At 41.8% G+C, this 21,746-nt stretch overlaps 1 protein-coding gene across 8 annotated transcripts in view; it reads left to right on the forward strand.

Annotated features, from left to right (window-relative positions):
• Positions 1–21,746, forward strand: part of LOC124596063 (NAD-dependent protein deacylase sirtuin-5, mitochondrial-like) — a 120,796-nt gene that overhangs the window by 66,640 nt on the left and 32,410 nt on the right. The window contains exons 1-2 of one of the 8 annotated variants that reach the window (XM_047135042.1): positions 933–1,139; positions 9,341–9,510. The exons of 2 other annotated variants lie outside the window; for them this stretch is intronic. Coding sequence is in view for 1 of the 6 variants with exons in the window: in XM_047135039.1 (XP_046990995.1) it covers positions 18,877–18,929 (53 nt within the window). In the remaining 5 variants the exon portion in view is untranslated. Of the gene's footprint in view, positions 1–932; positions 1,140–1,418; positions 1,442–2,008; positions 2,034–9,340; positions 9,511–18,838; positions 18,930–21,746 lie in introns of those variants that run through there. 5 more of the 8 variants (XM_047135044.1, XM_047135041.1, XM_047135047.1 and 2 more) reach the window with 5 other exon arrangements.

Consider the following 21,746-nt stretch of genomic DNA (forward strand, 5'->3'; position numbering starts at 1 on the left):
CATTAGTGCCACGCAAGTTTTAACTTGAATTTTCCGAAAGTTAAATAATTTCCCTTTCTGGTACACTTTGGCAAAAACTATTAGAGATCTGAAATTATGTATACTGTCGTAAAAAAAACGCTTAACTAAAAAGCAGACTACTCTTGTGACTTAACTTCGAAAATAAAATGCTTTTTTAAAGAAAAACCCAGAATTCATTTCGAAAATTTTTGATAATCAAAGTGTCTTTGTATAACAATTTATGACAGCACCATATTTTCAATAGTCTGCTTTATCGATAATAGTGTAAAGAACTTACAGGAAAAAAATCTCCCTTTGTTTGTATTTTGAGTAAAGAGTACCTATGATGTACATAAATAATTTACATGGTTTATTTCACTTGCAACAAATAAAAAAGTATGAGAGCCGAAGCTGTGATTCATACATAAAAATGTGCCCGAAAAATGGTAAGCATTATATGGGCCTACAAACCTTATTCTTTGTGTTGCACTGTTTAGAAAACTCATTTTTTTTTTTCAAGGTTTCCCATGGTGATATCGGACAAGTCCCCTTAACCGCATAAAACGCTTTGGTAGCACGTCACTTATAGTAAATAGCGTTTTTCTCAAAATTAGAGAATTGTGTTGCCGTATACGTCGTACCTATATAAAAGTTGTTGGTAACATCGAATCTCACGAAAATCGTGGTATTTTGTGTGTATGTTACCGGCAGTGCATTAATTTGAAAGTGTTCTAACAATAAATTTCTACGATTGTACATGTTCAAAATACAAAAAACTACTGCTTTATGTCTGTCAAAAACTAATTACTGCTTTCTGTTGTGGAAAACAGGCTGCAGTTGCGTAGTACGATCTGGTCTTTGTGCATACCGACGAAAGAAATGGTATCGACGCATTGTTGTGCGGTCGCAAGTCATGTGATTTGCGGGATTGAAATGTTTGCTGACGGAGTGACGGGCCGTAGGTGTCAACTGTCAGTGTACAGTTAGCCGCAGGTGTTTTTTAGTTGTTACAACGTTGTGAAAATAGATTTATCCTTTGTGACGATTTGGACGGTGAATGTGGAAAACGAAATAAAACTTCACTTGGGAAATATATGGGCATAAACTGCTAGTCTGTTTTTCTCTACGTAAAATGCATTGTAAGTACAGTACTGTAATATCGTCTGTGTGTGCTGCTCCAGTTCTAAAAAGGGGAGAAGAGTCAATATTACATCGTAAACTTCATGTACAGTAAAATACTTCCTTTCATAATATACAGAACATTTTTATTTAAGGTTACATAATTCCTGACATCGACTTATAAACTGATGATCGGTACAATTGCGCCCATTTCATGGGACAGGAGGACAACAAAAGTTTCAGTTCTTTTCATTTAACCAACATTCTGTTGTCAGTTGTAGATTTATCTCTCTCTTCACATAAACTTGACTTGGACATTTTCGCAAGTATAAAATCTCTCTCTCTCTCTCTCTCTCTCTCTCACACACACACAAACCTCTTGAATTTTTCGTACTTCATGTATGATATATGTACAAAATATGATCAAAAAATCGTTAAGATCTGTCGTTTATGAAATTAGTTTTTCAGGATTTACGTTGCCGTCTTAAGATTATAAAATGTGCGTCAAGTATGGCAAAGTGCATTAAATATGCCGCGAGCGTAAATGTTAAGGTAGGCTACAGGTCAGTCTGTTACCGCAACTTTCTCATGGCATTCGCATTCATTCGCTTCACCAGCACAGAACCAAATTAACACTGTCGAACCTAACCTAGACCTCGTGCTGCACTACAGATCAGTCTGTCACCACAACCAGGACGTCTGGGGAGGCTGTCTGATATCGCATTCTTCTCATTTGGAAATTTCCGTGTTAGTTAAATCAGTGGAATAAATTGTGATTAATTGCCCTCATTTGATATACTGGTATAAGTTATTAATTTTTTGCTCTCTTTTAAAAAATCCAAATGTAGAAGAAAGGAAAGCACTACTAAAGGATTTAACACACTATAGCACCGTGGGCCTAATCCTTCAGTTAGGTAGGTGTGATTTGAATAATTTGGTATGCTGCTCCTCTGTTGAGTCACAAATGAGATAGATAATGAACAGCTGTACTGACTGTGTCTGACATAGAAAAAACTGCTGTACAGTAGTATGCAACATTTGTTACATTGTTTTAATATGTTACTGTCCTGGATTGTGTTCTTTGGTCTTGAACTTTTGCTGTACCTGGTAGGTTTAATATTCTGCATAACTACTGCAACCTACATCCATTTGAACCAGAGCCCTGGGAATCACCTGAAAGCTAACAACATTCTCAGTCTGTTTATGTACCTGCTGATGACTCTGTATCTCAATTACTAGATGAGTGCAGTAAATGCATTGTGGACTTCTTGCTGCATTAGATTTTGATGTAATCTCAAACTTTCAACTACTTCCTCCATTGTCGTGTGTTATCTGGAGGCTGTGAGATAGTTTATTTACTTGGCCAAATTTTGTCATGAAGATGTCAAGTAAAGGAATTTCCAGTTGCTCTTGGAGAATATTTCCATGTCTGTGATGGAGGAGCATTGTTGGCAATGCTGATGTTGTTAGATAGTGGATAATTCAGCATATTTCTTTGTAGCCTTTCAGCAGCAAGTGCCTGTTTCAATGCACCTCTAAGGAAACAGCAGCTGTCCCAGTTAAATTTTTGTTGCATGTTCTGATCTCATCAGCTCTTTAATGACAGACTCCCAGTAAATAGATGCGTGACATAAGATTTCCACGTCTCCAGTCATAGTTGTATATCTGTTCATGTGGCTGTGTACAGCGATAGCAGATTTGTCAAAATTATTATATTAATATAGTGCTGGTGTTCTGTGCAAAGTTGTTCCAGGAATAGTAAGACCAAGGCTGTCTATTGTGGGCACCTCTCCTTGTATTCTTGGGTGGTTGGAAAATAGGCTGAATACCATGTCTGTCCAGGACTCTGTTTCATTTAGCTCTCAAGAAAGGATGGAGTGCTATACACTGATCATCTTATGACGATTGAATATCTCCATGTTTTCATTTCTTAGCGATGGCTAACTTAATATCTCATTCCCTATAACCATTCTTTTGGACACACCTTTTTTAGATATCAAATGTCAGATTCCATATGGTCTAAGTCAGAAACAATTTAGCCAAAACACACACACCTATCTCTTAGTGCACAAAGCTTTCATCATCCAGCCTGGAAGTAAATAGTTTTAAACGCTCTGCTACATAGAGCTAAGCCTGTTACACTGAAAGTGTTAAAGTTTAAAGTGGTGCCAAACTTTACTTTATTGTCCAAGTTGAACACAGACACAGTGGAAGGGACTCAGTAGAACAGAATAAAACCCTGTATAGTCAGTAGCAGGTGTGTGATCTCACAAAATGACGACTACAAGAATCTCCATAGGAAATAGTGAAACAGCAGTGAAGCACTAGCACTGTCACGCTTAAGATAAATTCAGTCATATACGCATTCATGATCAGTGGTTAATTGTTAAGTAAACAGGATGTAGTATGAGGGCAGTCATAGTAAACACTGGTTGAGTGCTCTTCTTAGCATAAGTTGTGACCATATTTTTTTATTGTATTTTTGTTGTTTCCTGCATTTTGAGTACCTTTTTAGTATATTTAGTGTGTGTTATATTGTGGGTTTGCCTGTACAGAGAATTTTTGATAGCCATTTTATAAGTCTTACTTTTGTTTAAATACTGGTCTCAGCAATTGTAATGAACTGTGTACGTTTGCAAATATATTTATAAATACCTTTTGCAGTGAATAGCTGCACTAGTGTCTCTTTTTTCCTGCAGACAAGGGAAGTTTTGGTGGTATCTCTGTGTTAGGGTTCAGAAATATTGCAAGTTGGTTTAAATTGCTGTTAGTTGTGACTTCTGACAAATGTTTGTTTGCATCACCTGATCTTTCATGTGATGTTTCTGAGTTTGCAGTAGTAATGAAATTGCACTCCTTTTATAGCAAAGTGAATGTGATAAATTTCAGAACATTCCTTTAGTGTTTCGTATTCAAGCTTGCTTTTTTCCCCCTGTAGATATTTTTTGACCGTAAATGGATGCTGTGAGAGCTGCTGTAGGAAAGTGGGTAGTGAAATGCATTTTGGGAGCTGCATTAAATGGTTTCTATTGGGATAATCTAGTGGTAAGGACTCTGTGGAGATTGCTGAGGCTCTTTTCTAGAATAGAGGAGCAGGAAGGGGAGATCTGTGCCCTTCAGGAACAGTTGGATCAACTTAGGAAAGAACTGTTGTGGATGAGGGAAGGTGGGGGGGGGGGGGGGATGACAGGAACTTGCAGTTGGTAATAGAGCTAGTAAGAGGAGAGTGCAGTCTGATTGTTTTGTTGTGGCTATCGGGTGCCAGAGTCAAGAGGAGATGAGCCTCAAAGTGATGTAGGAGTAGGATGTGTGCAGAAGACTATCAGAGAGAAGTATGAGGTCACCAGCATTTTCTAGCTGAGTGCTGGGCTGGATCAGCAGATTGAAGGTTTAAGGCCAATGAGTAAGGATTTCACGAAAGGTGATAATGATAGTGGGTGGGGCAGGGAACTGCCTCGGTAAGCATACAACATAGATGGTGACCTGAATAGGATTGCTTCCCTTGCTTGTGGCACCAATGTCCCAAGGGCATGATTAGCCTTGTCTGGGCAGTGCTGTAAGGCATGTCATTGCTGAGCTGGTGATGGTGATGTGACTGCTGGCCAGGTGCACATTGTGACGGTGCCTGTGCGGACTATTGCGAGATGAAGCTACACCAGGCATGGTCTGCACCTCAAGAGGTTTAGGAAAGGAGGTTGCTGGATTTGATTAGTGAGAGTATAGTGGGTACGGGGCCACACATGGTCAAATACCTGCCGTCATCTGTGAAAGTATGAGGCCTTAATTTTTTTATTTATTTATTTTTTTGGATAAACCATGACAACAGGCTCTCCTCCCTTAAAAGTACCTCAACCAGCATAGAGACTTCTGCACTGTGTATGCGGGAAATAGAATGTACTGTACGGGAGTGTGCAAGTGCCATGGAAATTTGCTCAGAATTAGCTATTATTCATCAAAATGTGCCATCTTATGAATATAATAATGTCGTGTGACGAGGGCCTCCCGTCGAGTAGACCACCTGCCTGGTACAAGCCTTCCGATTTGATGCCACTTCGGCAACTTGCGTCTCGATAGGGATGAAATGATGAAGATTAGGCTAACACAACACCCAGTCCCTGAGCGGAGAAAATCTCCGACCGAGCTGGGAATCGAACCCGGGCCCAAAGGATAGACAGTCTGTCATGCTGACCACTCAGCTACCGGGGGCGGACATCATATGAATATGCAAGTTGCTATTGTAGGTCTACCTTAAGGAGATCAGCAGTGGAATCTCAGAGCCGAAGATTTCTCCGTCAGAGGATGTCATTGGAGATTTGTTAGCAGTAAACAGGTCTAGCTTTATGTCTGCACCTGTTGATGCAGCTGCACGCTGGCCAGAGATGTTGTTTCCATCTCCATTGCCACCCAGGCATGTTTCTTTGATATGGGCTAGAGCTTGTGGTGGAGGAGGGGCTCAATGGAAGGGGTAATGTCTGAGGTACATTGATTCTTGAGCAGAGAGAGGTTGTATCTGTATAGCTCACAGTTGCATCACAAGAGACACTGCACACTGTTGTTACATTCACCTCAAGGATATCTATGTACTATAATGCTTAGTTATCAGCTGGTGTTGTCAGGGAGGTGGTGGTCTGAAATGCTGCAGAGACTGCCTACGATGATGATGCAAGCAGTGAGGTGTTCTTATAGCTGTGTCTTTCACTTTTTCTTGTGTGATGTAAGATGTGCATTTGGTTCAAGTCACAAAACATTTGCTGTCTCCATTCACCTAAAATTGTGTCTGGCAACCAGTCAGATGCAAGCCCAAATCTGCATGCACACACTTCAGCCCCTTAGACGGTAAAGAGTCTGCACTTGTGATGCCACTCAAGGCAATGGGTGCGGGAGCTCAAACACGAACTTGTGGCAGTGACTGTGCATGATCTTGGCTGGGTTTCATCCTTTCATTGGTGTCCACTTGTATAAGGTCAGGAAACTAATTAGAATAATAGTGAGCGATGGTGGATGAAATATTTGCCCATAGGAGTAGTTTGATAAGGTGTCTCTTACCAGGGGGCCACATTGAGTACAGGAAAACCCTTGCATAGTCTTCATGGATTCTTTCCTAATGCTGCTGTATTGGCAGAGACGAAAAATGTGGCACCAGTGATGACCACTGTTCTGAACTTTGGTAGTCTTTTCAATTTCTGAATTGATGCCAGACCAATAGGCATGCCATCAAGCTAAGTTATTGTTATGTGTTGTACCTCAGTGTACTTGTAGTAATTTGAGGATTAGCATGTAGAGTGCTTGTGGAATTATTGTTCTGCAGCCCAGGGCCAGTAGCAGTTTACTGTGAAGTTTAAAGCACTATCACAATAAATGAAAGGTGTGCAGTGCTGTCAGAATCCACAAGACCATCCCTGTTACACATGTTGGAGCACTGAGTCCATTGAAGCAGTGACACCGACTTCCTTCTCCGTAACCAGGACCTTGTATGAAATATGTTTTAAACTCTGCTGTAGTTGAAAACATGTTTCCTGAAAGCTGAAATCCTCATCCAAGTTCATAAGAAAGTGCAGGGGTCATCAGCATTTGAATTCCATGCCATGAGGCAGTAATTTATTAAGCACTGAATGTTGATTAAGTACTGTGCTTATCTTGTAGCCATTGACATGAACCTCATTAAAACATAATTAGGCGCAGTTGAAATTTGCAGTGTGTTGTAGCAGCAATGCTTCCCACACATTGGATGTTGTCAGGAGGACCACCATTGAAGGCTTAAGCAGTAGGCTGAGCAATATCCAAACAGCTTACAGTGCAGGGATGGAGCATCACAGTGTTGAATGTCACCCAGTAGCGGATTTTGATTTCACAGATGTACATGTTCAAAGTGACCACCTTTTTATTGATTATTATTTTGTTTTTATTTCACAGTAAAACTTCTATTTGTTTGTTTCACAATGCTTATTCTTTCATTTCCTTCTCTCCTTTGGGGATTAGCATACAGAGTGCTTGTGGAATTATTGTTCTAAAGTCCAATGAATCCAGGGCCAGTAGCAGTTTACTGTGAAGTTTGAAGCAATAACACAATGAATGAAAGGTGCACAGTGCTGTCAAAATTCACAAGACCATCTCTGTTACACATGTTGGAGGATCTGGTTGAGGATTGAGGCCATTGCAGCGGTAGCACAGACTTCCTTGTCCTTAACCAGGACCTCGTATGAAATATTCTTAATCAGAGATATGCAGGTGGTGCAAAACATTTTTTGAGCAGTTTAGTTTACCTTTTCTTTGATATGTCATTGAGTTGGCATTACCATATCTTTGATTATGCTGTGGACTTATTATTACACTGTAGGCAGAGCAGATGTGCACTTTTTAGGATTACACATAATGTCTTTCTTTATTCAGTTTTACAGAGTTGATTCTGTTACAATAATGTTGTTAGGTAGTGCACACATAGAGGGATCTTTTCTATTAATTGTTCCAAATATTACCGAGCAATTGCAAGACCCTGGCAGCTCCAAATGACAGGCAGTTACACTTATACAGTCCAGAAAGTATGTGATGTGCTTTCACTCACGACAGGCGCAATTTCAGAGAGCAGACATCCATACAGTTCACAGGCCTGCTTATAGAGGCCACCTGGGTTGGCCCTTGGCACACGCTGGTGAGCCGCCAAAGGAACAACATTACTTAAGTGATCGCAAATTAGTGCTTAGCCTATTCTTTATGCCTTATTACTGTTGCCCAGTCAATTTGTTCAAGGTTACGCACAACCTGTATCTTATGTATCACTCTATAAAGTAATATGTTCCATACATCGTATTTATTCTTGCTATAACAAACTTGGTGACAAATGAGGGTTATATTTTCTCCAAATGTTAGTGTTGGTGCTAAGTCATTCGACAAACATCTTGATAGAAGAAATACTCCAACGTCTCATTGCCCAGCAGCAAGCTTTCACAGAACAACATCAGGCTTTGACTACCGCCATCGATCAAGTGGTGTCTGCATGTTTGCGGAGGTTACTTTCCTGTTGCAAACTCGTGTAGGGCTTTCTTTCTTTCCTGGCCTTCGATGCACATATATCAGTTGTTGTGCCAACTTGCACCTTTGCAAAAACTGGTCATCGTATCATTTGATGAAATGTGCAAGTTTCTCTCAACCTATTACTGTGACAGAATGCATGTTGTTGTGACATGTAGAATTTTACTGTTGTCAAGAAATGTCCAAACCAATCTTGCAAAACCTGGGCTGCAAAATTACACGGTTGAGCCTTTGTTGTAAATTTGTAACTTGTACCTGTCGTGAACCTATCGCTGATCACATAGTGCGTGATGTTGTTAATAGTCTGACCCCAGATAGGGAAGTCTGCGACAAGGAACAGTGTGAGAGTCTGACGCTTACGGCTGTGCTCAATATAGCACAGTCTTTTGAAGTGTCACTGCCACTGGCAATCATATTGCTGTATGGAGGGGAGGTATCGGAAGTTGCTCAGTCAATTGCGTTAGGCACGCTGCAAGTGTTCAGGATGACGGGGAAGGCGTTGCAGCAATACAACCTTCAACTCAGCGTCACATGGGCAGCATTGGTTATGGCCACGGCGGCAACAAACCGCATAACAACAGTGGTCACATACCCTTTTCTGTCTTCCTCGTACTGTATCATCCAACATGAGCATGCTGTGTGCCCTAAGTGTTGGGCAATTTGCAACAAATGCTGAAAGAAAGGTCACATTGCATCAGTGTGTTACTCCTCTTCAGGCGTGGCAGACACAGTAGTACTGATGGTCATAAACTGTATCTCTACAATGGCTGTCTTCCCATATAAATTGTTTATTGACTTGCGTGTGTTTAATAAACCACTAAAAATGCTAGTTGATACAGGAGCTGCAGTGATTTTATTAAATGCAGAGGCATATGTGGACTTGAACTCACCTCCCCTCACACAGGTTTCACGGAAGTTGGTTAGCTACAGTAAACAGCAGATTACGATTCTAGGTCAGTTCTCCCCTCCTGTCTCTTACAAATTTGCTGTTCATTCCCTCATATTCCTCATCACGGATCATCCCCATACCATAGATCTGTCTTGGTTAGATGTGTTAAATGCTTTGTGTTTCGCCATTGCTGAGAGGTAAATTTAGTGTCCAGGTGAAGTTTCTGATCAGCAACTGGAGATCCTCTGCTCTGAGTTTTCATCTCTGATTTCCCCTGGGCTATGTTGTGCTGTTGGTTTTCAGGTACACATTACGTGAAGGAATCCGCCCACCATCGGTTTACTTTGGATGCAACAGGTGCCTCTCACATTGCACGACTCTGCCAAGGCCGAATTAGACTCCGCTCAGTGTCATTCAGCTTGTTTCTTCTAGTGAATGGGCTACACCACTGGTCATCGATAAGAAGCCGACGGGTAAGCTTCGCCTCTATGGTGACTTAGTGTCACATTTAATGCACAGTCTGTAATAAATGTGTACCCTTTGCCCCACCCCGATGAGTTGCTCACAAAATTGTCAGGTGGCCACTACTTTACCAAGATTGATTTCCCAGAAGTGTACCTCCATCTCCTCTTGGAAGAGGCCATTAGGTGCCTTCTTGTTATCAATACACCTATCAGTGTATACCAATGTCAATACTTGCCTTTTGGCACCACAAACACAACTGCAATTTTCAGCATTTTTTAGATAGCTGACAGCCTCTGTATCCAGCTACATCAATTACCTCGACGATATCATTGTTTCGGGTTCTTCCATCGAAGACCACCATAACAAACAATCTCAGATCATTGTTTTCTGTTTTGCAGTCTGTGGGTTTCAAGTGCAATCTTGGCAAATCCTAGCTCTTTTTTTTCCAGCCATCAGTTGAGTACATAGGTTTTGAGGTTTCTCGCACAGGGGTCACGACGTTGACGCAATTGTGGGTTTGCTGTGGCTGACCTCTGTTATGGAACTGCAGGTGTTTCTAGCTAAAGTTGTGTACTACCATAAATTTTTACCAGATGCATTCACTGTTGCTCAGCGACTGCATGCAATTTTGTGTAAAAATGTGCCTTTTTTCTGGTCCCTGGCTTGTGACGGAGCATTTTCTTTGCTTAAATCTAAGCTTCAATCTACGCTGTGTCTGGCCACTTTTCAGCCATGTCATCATCTCATGTTAACCACGGATACCTCCCAGCATGGTATTTGTGTGGTAGTGGTGCACAAATATTCAGACAGATCTGAACAACCCATTGCTTACGCTTCTAAGACTTTAAGTTCTGCTCAGCAGTGGTATTCTCAGATTGAAAAGGAGGCTTTAGCGATTGTGTTCACCCTCAAGAAAATTTACATCTTCTTGTATGGTTCTAAGTTCCATTTAACTGCAGATCATAAACTATTTATTGGTTGCTCTTTTTAACTCTAAGGCTTCCATGTCAGACAAGGCAGCACCAGTGGTCAGTTCTCTTCCTCTCCCATTATCATTATCAGATCCATTACTGGCCGACAGCACAACACACCAGCACCAATGCCTTATCTCGCCTTCCAATAGGCTCAGACCTGGCATTCGATAAGCATTAGTTGACTTGTTTCTATTTAGATACCATGAAACAGAATGCAATCAATGGTTCTCCCATCACTAGTGCCACAATAGCATTGGCCTTCACTGTGGATCCTGTACTTAGTTGGGTCCTCCCTTTTGTGCAGTACAGTTGGCTAGAAAAACCCCCAGACTGTGCCTCAGATCCCTTGTGTAATCACTTCTTCCTCCAGCTCCACCTTTCTGTGTTTGATGGGGTTCTTTTCTTAGCTACGGAGGACACTGCTCCCTGGGTTGTGATTCCCACTTCCTTACGCCATAATGTACTGCAGCTTCTGCATGCCAGTCATTGGGAGACCTCTTGCACCAAAGCTTTGGCCTGCTGGCATGTGTGTTGGCAGCCATATGATGGGGGCGTTACGCAGCTTATTGCCGCTTGCACTCACTGTGTTCAGCAACAGGCAGCCCTGCGGGCATCTTTGCCCCCCTGCCCCTGGCCAATGCTGCAGCGGCTGTGGAAGCATCTACTTTTTGATTTTGTTGGGCCCTTCATAAATCAGTTTTGGCTCATTTTAGTGGATGTCTCTTCCATTTTTCCCTTCATGGTGTGCTGTCTGTCCACATCAGCAGTGGCCACTGTTTTGGCCCTGCCTAAGATTTTTGCTATTTTGCGTCTTCCGTGATTACCATTAATGACCCCAGTTTGTTTCTCAAGAATTTACATCATTTTGTCAGGCTAATGGTGCTCGCCATCTCACGGCTTCCCTCTTTCATCCTCAAACTAATGGTGAAGTCAGATGCATGGTTTGGATGTTTAAAACTCAGATGCAGAAGTTCGTATCTAGCAGGTCCACTGAAGCTGCTTTAGACCGTATTTGACTTTGTACCATTTCACTCTGGTGGGGTACAAGAGCCCAATGGAGCTGCTGCATGGGCACCAACCACGCACACTCGTTCACTTGCCAACAGCGGTTCAGCAATTGTTATGACCATGCACACCTGTTTGGGCTCATAGTTTCGGCTGCCGGCTGAACTCTGTTCCTGCCACCATCAGACATTACCGGGGCTGGTGCCTGTGCGTCGTCCACACTCCTGTTGGGTGAACATCCCATCACTTCGACCAGCTGTGGCTGCGCTGTCCCTGGTCCTGCCCTATGGCCTCTTACAAGTGGGGAGATGGCATGCCAACCTGCACGCTCATCACTTACACCCCTACTCGCTGGTGCTTGTTTGCCACATGCTGCAGCAGCCACCATCATTGGCTGATGAGATGGGTGTCACTACCGTCATTGGTGTTTTCCATGATTCATAATCTCAGTGCCTTGTAAGATCAGTGTTTTTACAATACCAGTGCTTTTTCAGTGCCAATGTTTCTTTGTTACCAGTGCTTTCTCAGTACCATGCATTTTTCTGTGTCTAGTGTTTTTTATGCATGTATTTAGGTATGTGGTTTTCCCATTCCCTAGGAGGGAGGGTGATTTCAGAGAGTGTGCATCCATGCAGTTTGCAGGCCGACTTGCAGAGGCCACCTGGTTCAGTCCCTGACATGCTCTACTGAGACACCAAAGAAACAGCATTATTTAAGTGAACACAAACGAGTGCTCAGCCTACTCTTTACGTTGTATTACTGTAGTCCAGTCAATTTGTTCAGTGCTACACACATCCTGTAGCTTAAGTGTTGCTCTATGAAGCACTATGTTCCGTACATCATCTTTGTTCCTGCTATAACAGCATGTTTTTGATTCATTGAGATGAAGTTGCAGATATGCATCAGATAAGTTGATTTTGGAAAAGTATTGTCCACCTGATGTAGGAGACATTGTTGCTTCAAGCCTTGTAGTGGGATACATGTCAACTTTTGGTTGTGATTTCATTGTAGATTTAATATTGCCTGAAACATTTAATGGCCCATTAGGTTTGTGAATAATGACTAATGAAGTAGCCCAGTGAATAGAAAAATGGATTAATTTACTTGCTCTAGTAAATGATCTAACTCTCTCTTTGTCACCTAGAAGTGCAGATGGGATTGGCTTACCTCTGGAGAATCTCGGTTGCTTTGATGATTTTTGTGATACATCCTTCAATATTGTAAGAATAATTTTAAACAATATCAAAAGCATTTTCATTGCATAATGCTTCTAAAAATCAGTAAAGGGGATTCTTTTTTCTGAAACAATGTTTACTGAGCCATGCATTTGAAATCCAAACAGTGATAAAGCACACAGCCCAATTTTTTTAAGCTATAAGATGAGCCATAAGCAAGCAATAATGTTAAAGCACAATAGAAATATTTTTGTAACTAGCTATAAGAAATAATTTGCACTTTGTAGGTTGGTTTAAAGGAGACTAGTTTCTCCATTAATGATAGCCTCCTGTCTCAGACTAACTGTACCTCTGTGTTTATGACTTGACAGTTGTGCCTAAGCTTCATAATACAATGACTGAGTGGTAAATACTTGCTGTATTTGAAGTGGCAAAAGTAGGCCAATTGGTGCCATCGAATTTCTGACACAATGCAGCAGTGTGACTAGATTTGTCACTTAAAATACAGATCACTCAGTGCTGATGACAGTTACTGTGTTGTAAGTCTTGAAGCAACTTATACAAGATTCATTTCTAGTTGCTTTCCACCTTTTAAGATTGCAAGTAAGTACACTTAAGCATCAGTTTGAGATATGACTTTCTTTACAATAATACAGTGGAAAATCCAGGCTGGAATAATAACAACATTCCTTAAAGTAAATATGTAACTGATACTGATATGAACCCCAGTCATCTGTTTTAGCAAGCAGGTAGGGGGAAGGGGGTGCAGTTTGTAGCTTTGTGCTGTTCCAATTGTTGCTGTTGCTGTGGTCAGAATTCCTAGACTGTGCCTGTTATTGCAGTTGGATTTGCTGCCACTTTTTGAGGAATCCTTGACCCATCCTCAGTATTAAATTATCATATATATAAAAATAATAATGATAAAAAACCACATGTTGCAGATCATATTCAGTGATTCTTGTTGCCATGATATTGTTGTTCCAAAGTATGTTTTTTATGTATAAGTTCAACACAGATTCCACTGGAGCAAGTTCTCTTACACCAAATAAGAACACAATTACTGTGTGACCATTGTTGGCTGGTACAGAATCATACAAAAGGAACAGCAAGAGAAGTCCATATTGATAGCCAATAATCAAACTCCAGTGAAGCATTATCAAACCAGAGAACCATCTAGTCATATACAGAGTACAAAGGTGTTGCTAATGTTTCTTAAAAGACATCATAGTCACCGTTGACTGCATAAAATATTTATTATTACAATTACAATTTCGGCCTTAGGGCCATTTTCAAGTAACACTGCAAAAGTTACCTAAACACAAAGAAATACAAAAGTGAAGCATAGGGTGTATATACGTAATTAAGCAAACATTTCATTAAGGTAGTAGCATAATTATAAAAATTGGTGAGAAATGTACATAACTTACATTCTGTCAGAATATAAGACTGTCGGACATGAGTACATGTCGTCATCAAAATGCAGCCTTTTGACTGTGAGAGTCCCACGAGATCCAATGAGTACAACACTTATTACATCGTAAAATGCTGTTAAATATGTACTGAACTGTCAATGTTGCCATTGTTCTAATAATCTGTCACACATACAAGCTCAGGTGCATCAGAGAGGAGGAGATCAACATCTAGGAAGGTGCCATGCTGGGTTGAGGAGGACCTGGTGAAGTGCATGGGAGAGGTGTTGAGGTTGTGAAGGAATGAAAATAGGGTGTCTTGGCCTTGAGTCAGATTGTAAAGATATCATCTATGAACCTGAACCAGACAAGGGGTTGGGCTAGAAAGGTTTTCTTTAGATAGCCCATGGTTTGGGAGGGTGCACTGTTATGGAGGTTCTGTTTTCAGAAGGCAGTAAAATGGAAGAAAGTGAGAAGCTCAACATTTTGAAGGCCAAATGAAAAGAATTCCCTGTGAGACAATATTTTTATTGTAAACAGGAGTTCCTCATAGTAGATTGCAGCCTCCCACTGCAATATGTTACTTATTTGAAATTATAGCTTCATTCTGATTTTGGGCGTAAGTAAATGCAGTTAACTGTGTACAAAACAACAATAAATTATCTTAGCATGGGAAAAATAACATACTGCCAACAGATTGTATGTGACTGACAAATTATCTTTTTTTTATTTACTTGTGATAACAATCATAAAAACATTTCAGAAGCAGTTACTGGTTTTGGGTTATCAACGTGAGTATGTTGACCACACAAGGGAAACCTCACATCACCACTTCCAGCACCTGTGTTTAGACAGGGTTAGTTGTTGCAAGAAACTAAAACAATATTTTTGTGTATTGTGATTAATAATAAAATAATAATGATGATGATGATGCTGAAACACAACCTGCAGAGATGAAAAAAGTTATGTTTGCACACTCTATCCCTCACAATAGTTGGATCCCACTCTTAATGTAGGGTCACAATGACCTGCAACGCCATCCTTTCCTACCCTCCATAACTAATCTCACTTACCTCTTTGAGGGTGTACATGATGTTTCTAAAATGACTTCATATACACTCCTGGAAATGGAAAAAAGAACACATTGACACCGGTGTGTCAGACCCACCATACTTGCTCCGGACACTGCGAGAGGGCTGTACAAGCCATGATCACACGCACGGCACAGCGGACACACCAGGAACCGCGGTGTTGGCCGTCGAATGGCGCTAGCTGCGCAGCATTTGTGCACCGCTGCCGTCAGTGTTAGCCAGTTTGCCGTGGCATACGGAGCTCCATCGCAGTCTGTAACACTGGTAGCATGCCGCGACAGCGTGGACGTGAACCGTATGTGCAGTTGACGGACTTTGAGCGAGGGCGTATAGTGGGCATGCGGGAGGCCGGGTGGACGTACCGCCGAATTGCTCAACGCGTGGGGCGTGAGGTCTCCACAGTACATCGATGTTGTCGCCAGTGGTCGGCGGAAGGTGCACGTGCCCGTCGACCTGGGACCGGACCGCAGCGACGCACGGATGCACGCCAAGACCGTAGGATCCTACGCAGTGCCGTAGGGGATCGCACCGCCACTTCCCAGCAAATTAGGGACACTGTTGCTCCTGGGGTATCGGCGAGGACCATTCGCAACCGTCTCCATGAAGCTGGGCTACGGTCCCGCACACCGTTAGGCCGTCTTCCGCTCACGCCCCAACATCGTGCAGCCCGCCTCCAGTGGTGTCGCTACAGGCGTGAATGGAGGGACGAATGGAGACGTGTCGTCTTCAGCGATGAGAGTCGCTTCTGCCTTGGTGCCAATGATGGTCGTATGCGTGTTTGGCGCCGTGCAGGTGAGCGCCACAATCAGGACTGCATACGACCGAGGCACACAGGGCCAACACCCGGCATCATGGCGTGGGGAGCGATCTCCTACACTGGCCGTACACCACTGGTGATCGTCGAGGGGACACTGAATAGTGCACGGTACATCCAAACCGTCATCGAACCCATCGTTCTACCATTTCTAGACCGGCAAGGGAACTTGGTGTTCCAACAGGACAATGCACGTCCGCATGTATCCCGTGCCACCCAACGTGCTCTAGAAGGTGTAAGTCAACTACCCTGGCCAGCAAGATCTCCGGATCTGTCCCCCATTGAGCATGTTTGGGACTGGATGAAGCGTCGTCTCACGCGGTCTGCACGTCCGGCACGAACGCTGGTCCAACTGAGGCGCCAGGTGGAAATGGCATGGCTAGCCGTTCCACAGGACTACATCCAGCATCTCTACGATCGTCTCCATGGGAGAATAGCAGCCTGCATTGCTGCGAAAGGTGGATATACACTGTACTAGTGCCGACATTGTGCATGCTCTGTTGCCTGTGTCTATGTGCCTGTGGTTCTGTCAGTGTGATCATGTGATGTATCTGACCCCAGGAATGTGTCAATAAAGTTTCCCCTTCCTGGGACAATGAATTCACGGTGTTCTTATTTCAATTTCCAGGAGTGTAGATTTTTTCATATGATTTATGAAAATGGTTTTTGTTTCGTTTTTACAAAGTACATCATGTTTTTTACCTCATAGGTAAACATGAGTAAGTCTCGATGGCTGTCGTTAAGTGCCAAACTCCTAGAATTTTAATGTATCAATTATCGCTTGTTTCTCCTCTGTCAGTGTTTGTTAATGTGAAAAATGCATAGTTGCAGTGTGCTTCAGATTCCATCTTAAGGGGGGAAACCACATTAGGAGGCTGTTTTGACACTGATTTTTTGGGATGTTTTTGGGTGGGAAGAATTAATTAGAATTTAATCAAATTTTGACATCATTTCATTCATATTTCGAACAGTTTTTGTGACTTTTTTAAAATAATTTCAGCCAAAAATACGAAGTTACGCTGTGATGTTCACTGAAAGTTGTGAGTATACTTCTCCAAATGCATGCAGTGTAGCCATTCCGATTTTCATCTGAAATCAAAAAGGTTTTTATTTTACATTAATAACTTATTTTCTAGGAATATGAACCTCAATGCAGGTGAAAATAATGAAAACTTTGCAAGTGTTGCAACAATTTACTTCAGTTTTCACGATTTTTTTTCTCTAATTAGGCAAAGAAAAAATACCCTTAAAATCATGATATCATCTCAGAAGTGGCTTCATATAATTTGTAATTTTATATAGAATCCTACTATCAGTTTTCACAATGATCGGTTCTACACTTTTTGATTTAGACTGCATGCAAATGTGAAAAAAGTCATTTCAAGATAAAGGCGTTTGAAAAAAAAGTTCTCGGAAAGTAGAAATTCAAGGAAGTTAACAATAATGTAAAATGCTTACTGATTAATCTGCGATTCCAGCACCATATAGTAACCCTTCTTCTTCCTCATAGGCTTCGTTTTGTACTTGCAGCAGTGCTTTCTGAGCTTTCCGACCTTCCTTCAATTCCAATGATGTACGTTGATTCTGCCGGCTCACACGCTGGTTATCCATTTGTCTGGCATAATAGTAGCTTTGCGTGCCTACTAAAATTCCTGCCATGTTCATGACCATCAGAAGGGCTTCATTGAATAAGCCTGCTGCTAAATACAATGCCAATTCAACGACTTTTAGTCCAGAGTGCAAGTATTTAGGAGCTAATCGCCAAGTAGTGGTATTAAAACTTTCATTCACATTTTGTGTGTGGCCACCTAAACATCTCTCCTGTAATTCATCCCTTGATAGCCCTATCTGTGCTCGAGCTTGTACATGATGTGCACTCAGTTCTACACTCATAAAATCTAAACGAATGCGAATTTCGCTTTGAAATTTTGATGGCATATTCTTGGACAGTTAAGCTAATGATTTATGCAATAGAAAAATCACATTTTTTGAACTTCCTAATGTGGTTGCCCCCCTTAAATTGTAGGTCGCCCCATAACTAGCTGACACGGAGTGTGAGGCCACAAAAGGGCAATGATATTTACAGCATTTGACACTTCACATATTGTCTACCATGGGACCACAATATTGCCTGCTAATGGCAACAGGGGGACTGGAGGTATCTAATGGTGAGCACAGCATGAGGCTATGGAGTGTACTTGAAATGCTTAGCTGCTGAGTAATTCACAAAATTGCTATAGTGGAAAGCAGCTACAAAGGCGGGTGCCTCATGCATTCTGCACAGAGAGAGAGAGGAAAGATACGTTGCGATGCTGCCAGTTTCTTTCTGTCAGTTCACGCTCTGAGACAGCTGATGGCGCACTAGCATAAACATTGTTCCACAGGGAACTTGCCTCGTGATGATTGGGTGTTGTGTGATGTCCTTAGGTTAGTTAGGTTTAAGTAGTTCTAAGTTATAGGGGACTGATGACCATAGATGTTAAGTCCCATAGTGCTCAGAGCCATTTGAACCATTTTGAACAGGGAACTTTACGAACTGCATTCTTAGTAATGAGAGACTTCACGCGCACACACACACACGACTTCCACATAGAATTAATTAATGTTGAACTCAATCACAACATTCCCAATCATAAAAAATAGTGAGATAAATAATTTCTCTACATTAAGTTTTATAAAGCTGAACGTGACAGACTCTGAAAGTAAAACAGCTGTAAATAAAAACATAAAAAGCCAGGAAAACCGCTGCATGTGGTACCAAGGTATATATGCAAAACTTTGTTGTTTTCAGATTTGTAAAAACTTTCTTAAAAACTCTAATTTATATATATGTAAGTAATAACAAATATTTTTCCTATTGTATAACAGAAAGCAAGTGAAAGCCCAACGATGATGCTGAAACCTCAATGAAACATCTCTGGGTGATAGCACAAAAAGAAACAATTGTGTTTTGCTCAAGGTGAATCCCTTCCAAAACAACAATTTATTTGTAAAGCAAACACAGATGGAAGAGCTTCAACTTAAAGACACACACTATTTTGTCAGTAATCATGATGTAGCTTCATTCTTTCTTTAAATAGTGTCAATGTTTAATGTTCTTTTGAACGATAACAATTTGTTTCATTAATCAAACGAATTTTTGCATTGCTTGCATTAGGCACCCACAGTGATCAAATACATTTAAAGCATTTTCAAGTTTTAATAATTTGTGACCATAAGGATATCAGAAACAACTTGTTTAATGTATTACTAAAAGCTAATTTTCTTTCATTGTGCAACCTGCTACGGTGTTATACACTCGTGCTCATAAATTAAGGATAATGCTGATACATTGTGAAACAATGCTCTGGTGGGCGGTTTGCGGGTTTAAATCACCTCGGAGTATGACCATGCGGTGCGTTTGACGCACGGTGGCGCTGGCAGCAGTCCACATAAGCAGAGATATGTTGGTGCATGTCAGAGTACAGTGCAGCGAGTAAGTGTGTAGACGTTTTCAGATGTGCTAAAGGTGACTGTGTGTTGAAAATGGCTCAAAGAACACATATTGATGACGCTGTAAGGGGTAGAATACTAGGGCGACTGGAGGCTGGTCAAACACAGCAGGTTGTAGCACGGGCCCTCCGTGTACCAAAAGTGTGATCTCAGGATTATGGCAACAATTCCAGCAGACAGGAAACATGTCCAGGCATTACAGTACAGGACGTCCACAGTGTACAACACCACAAGAAGACTGATATCTCACCATCAGTGGCCGCAGACGGCCACGGAGTACTGCAGGTAGCCTTGCTCGGAACCTTACTGGAGCAGTGTCTCCAGACACACTATCTACAGACAACTGAACAGACATTGTTTATTCGCCCGGAGACCTGCAAGGTGCAGTCCGGTGACCCCTGGTCACAGGAGAGCCCGGAAAGCCTGGTGTCAAGAACACAGTACATGGTCATTGGAACAATAGGTTTTGGAACAACAGGTTTTGTTCACGGACGAGTCCGGGTGTAGTCTGAACAGTGATTCTCGCCGGGTTTTCATCTGGCATGAATCAGGAACCAGATAGCAACCCCTTAATGTCCTCGAAAGGGACCTGTAAAGGAGGTCTTTGTTTGATGGTGTGGGGCTGGGATTATGATTGGTGCACATACACCCCTGCATGTCTTTGACAGAGGAACTGTAACAGGTCAGGTGTATCGGGAAGTCATCGTGGAGGAGTACCTTGAAACAGAAGATATCTGGCGAATGGAGTGGCCTGCCTGTTCTCCATACCTAAACCCCATCGAGCACATCTGGGATGCTCTCGGTCAACGTATCACAGCACGTCTTCACACCCCTAGGACACTTCAGGAGCTCTGACAGGCACTGGTGCTATACCCCAGCAGCTGCTCGACCACCTGATCCAGAGTATGCCAACGCATTGTGCGACCTGTGTACATGTGCTTGGTGATCATATCCCATATTGATGTCGAGGTACATGCGCAGGAAACAGTGGCGTTTTGTAGCACATGTGTTTCGGGGCAGTTTTCTCAACTTATCACCAATACCGTGGACTTACAGATCTGTGTCGTGTGTGTTCCCTATGTGCCTACGCTATTAGCACCAGTTTTGTGTAGTGCCACGTTGTGTGGCACTACATTCTGCAATTATCTTTAATTTATGAGCATGAGTGTAGTATGTGTTCTTAATTGAACGAAATATGTTTTATGGAGAAAATGGCATTGTTACAAGGTCAAAGGTGAAACATGAGCTAGTAATAATTTTTTGTGCTTCTGCAGACACAGTCACACAAATAAAGTCATAAGTAGCAGTAATTGATACTTACATACTTCACACCAAGAAATCAACGCCATTGTCTTTGCTGTCCGATGTAGATGAATCAGACTCAGCAAGATTTACGGCGAATGGTTCCGTAACCGTGTCCCTGCCAATTTCTCTGTTGTAATCTTCATCTTGCAGTTTTTCTGCATGTCATACGCAAGCTGCCCATGCAGGTGTTGAGGTGCTGTCATGTATAAGTCTCTCGACAGCTGCAATTTTGAATGTATTGTTCTTTTCTGCAATATATGCTTTAACGTGAACCCATACCAGCTCAATTGTGTTGTAATAGCAATGGTGTGAGGGTTATCTAATGATACGGTGTCCATACTGCTTTGCAATTTCATCTATCTCATAAACTCTGTATGCAGGCTTGTGTTGATTGACAAGAACCAGCAATTCTGCTCTGGTATGTGACGAGTTGTGAGGTGTTTCGTTAGATGACAGTCATGCAAAATGTCTGCCTTTTTGGAGTTCGTATTTGAAGCTTTGTTCACTTGGACTGAGTGGATGCTCACATTGTCCATGGCTATAACTGAAGACACAGGAATATGTGGCTATAATTGTTGTGTAAACCACCTTTTGAAGATGCCGTACGTCGTTTCAGAGTGGTAATCTTCAGAATTCTTAGCCTTTGATGCCTTAAGAATCAGCTTACCCTCGGGAATAAAGCCAGTATCTGCTGATACGACATGAAGCACTATAATTCTGTTACCCTTACCAATAGGAACTTCTAATCCACCATACCCATCACTCATTTTCCAGCACATAGCCCTTGTGTGGTTCTGATTAATGAAAGTTTCATCTAAGTAGTAAATTCGAGATGTGTCAGCTTCTCTGATCTGCTGCATTGTTCTCAAAAACACAGTTCTTGCAGCTACAATATTGCTTCGTTCCATTAATAATTTCCTACCATAGTTTTTTTTCTGATACCTGAACCCCATGTTTTTCAGTATCCTCAACATGGTCT

This window comes from Schistocerca americana, chromosome 2 (assembly GCF_021461395.2).
Source record: "Schistocerca americana isolate TAMUIC-IGC-003095 chromosome 2, iqSchAmer2.1, whole genome shotgun sequence".
In the NCBI taxonomy this organism is placed as follows: domain Eukaryota; kingdom Metazoa; phylum Arthropoda; class Insecta; order Orthoptera; family Acrididae; genus Schistocerca; species Schistocerca americana.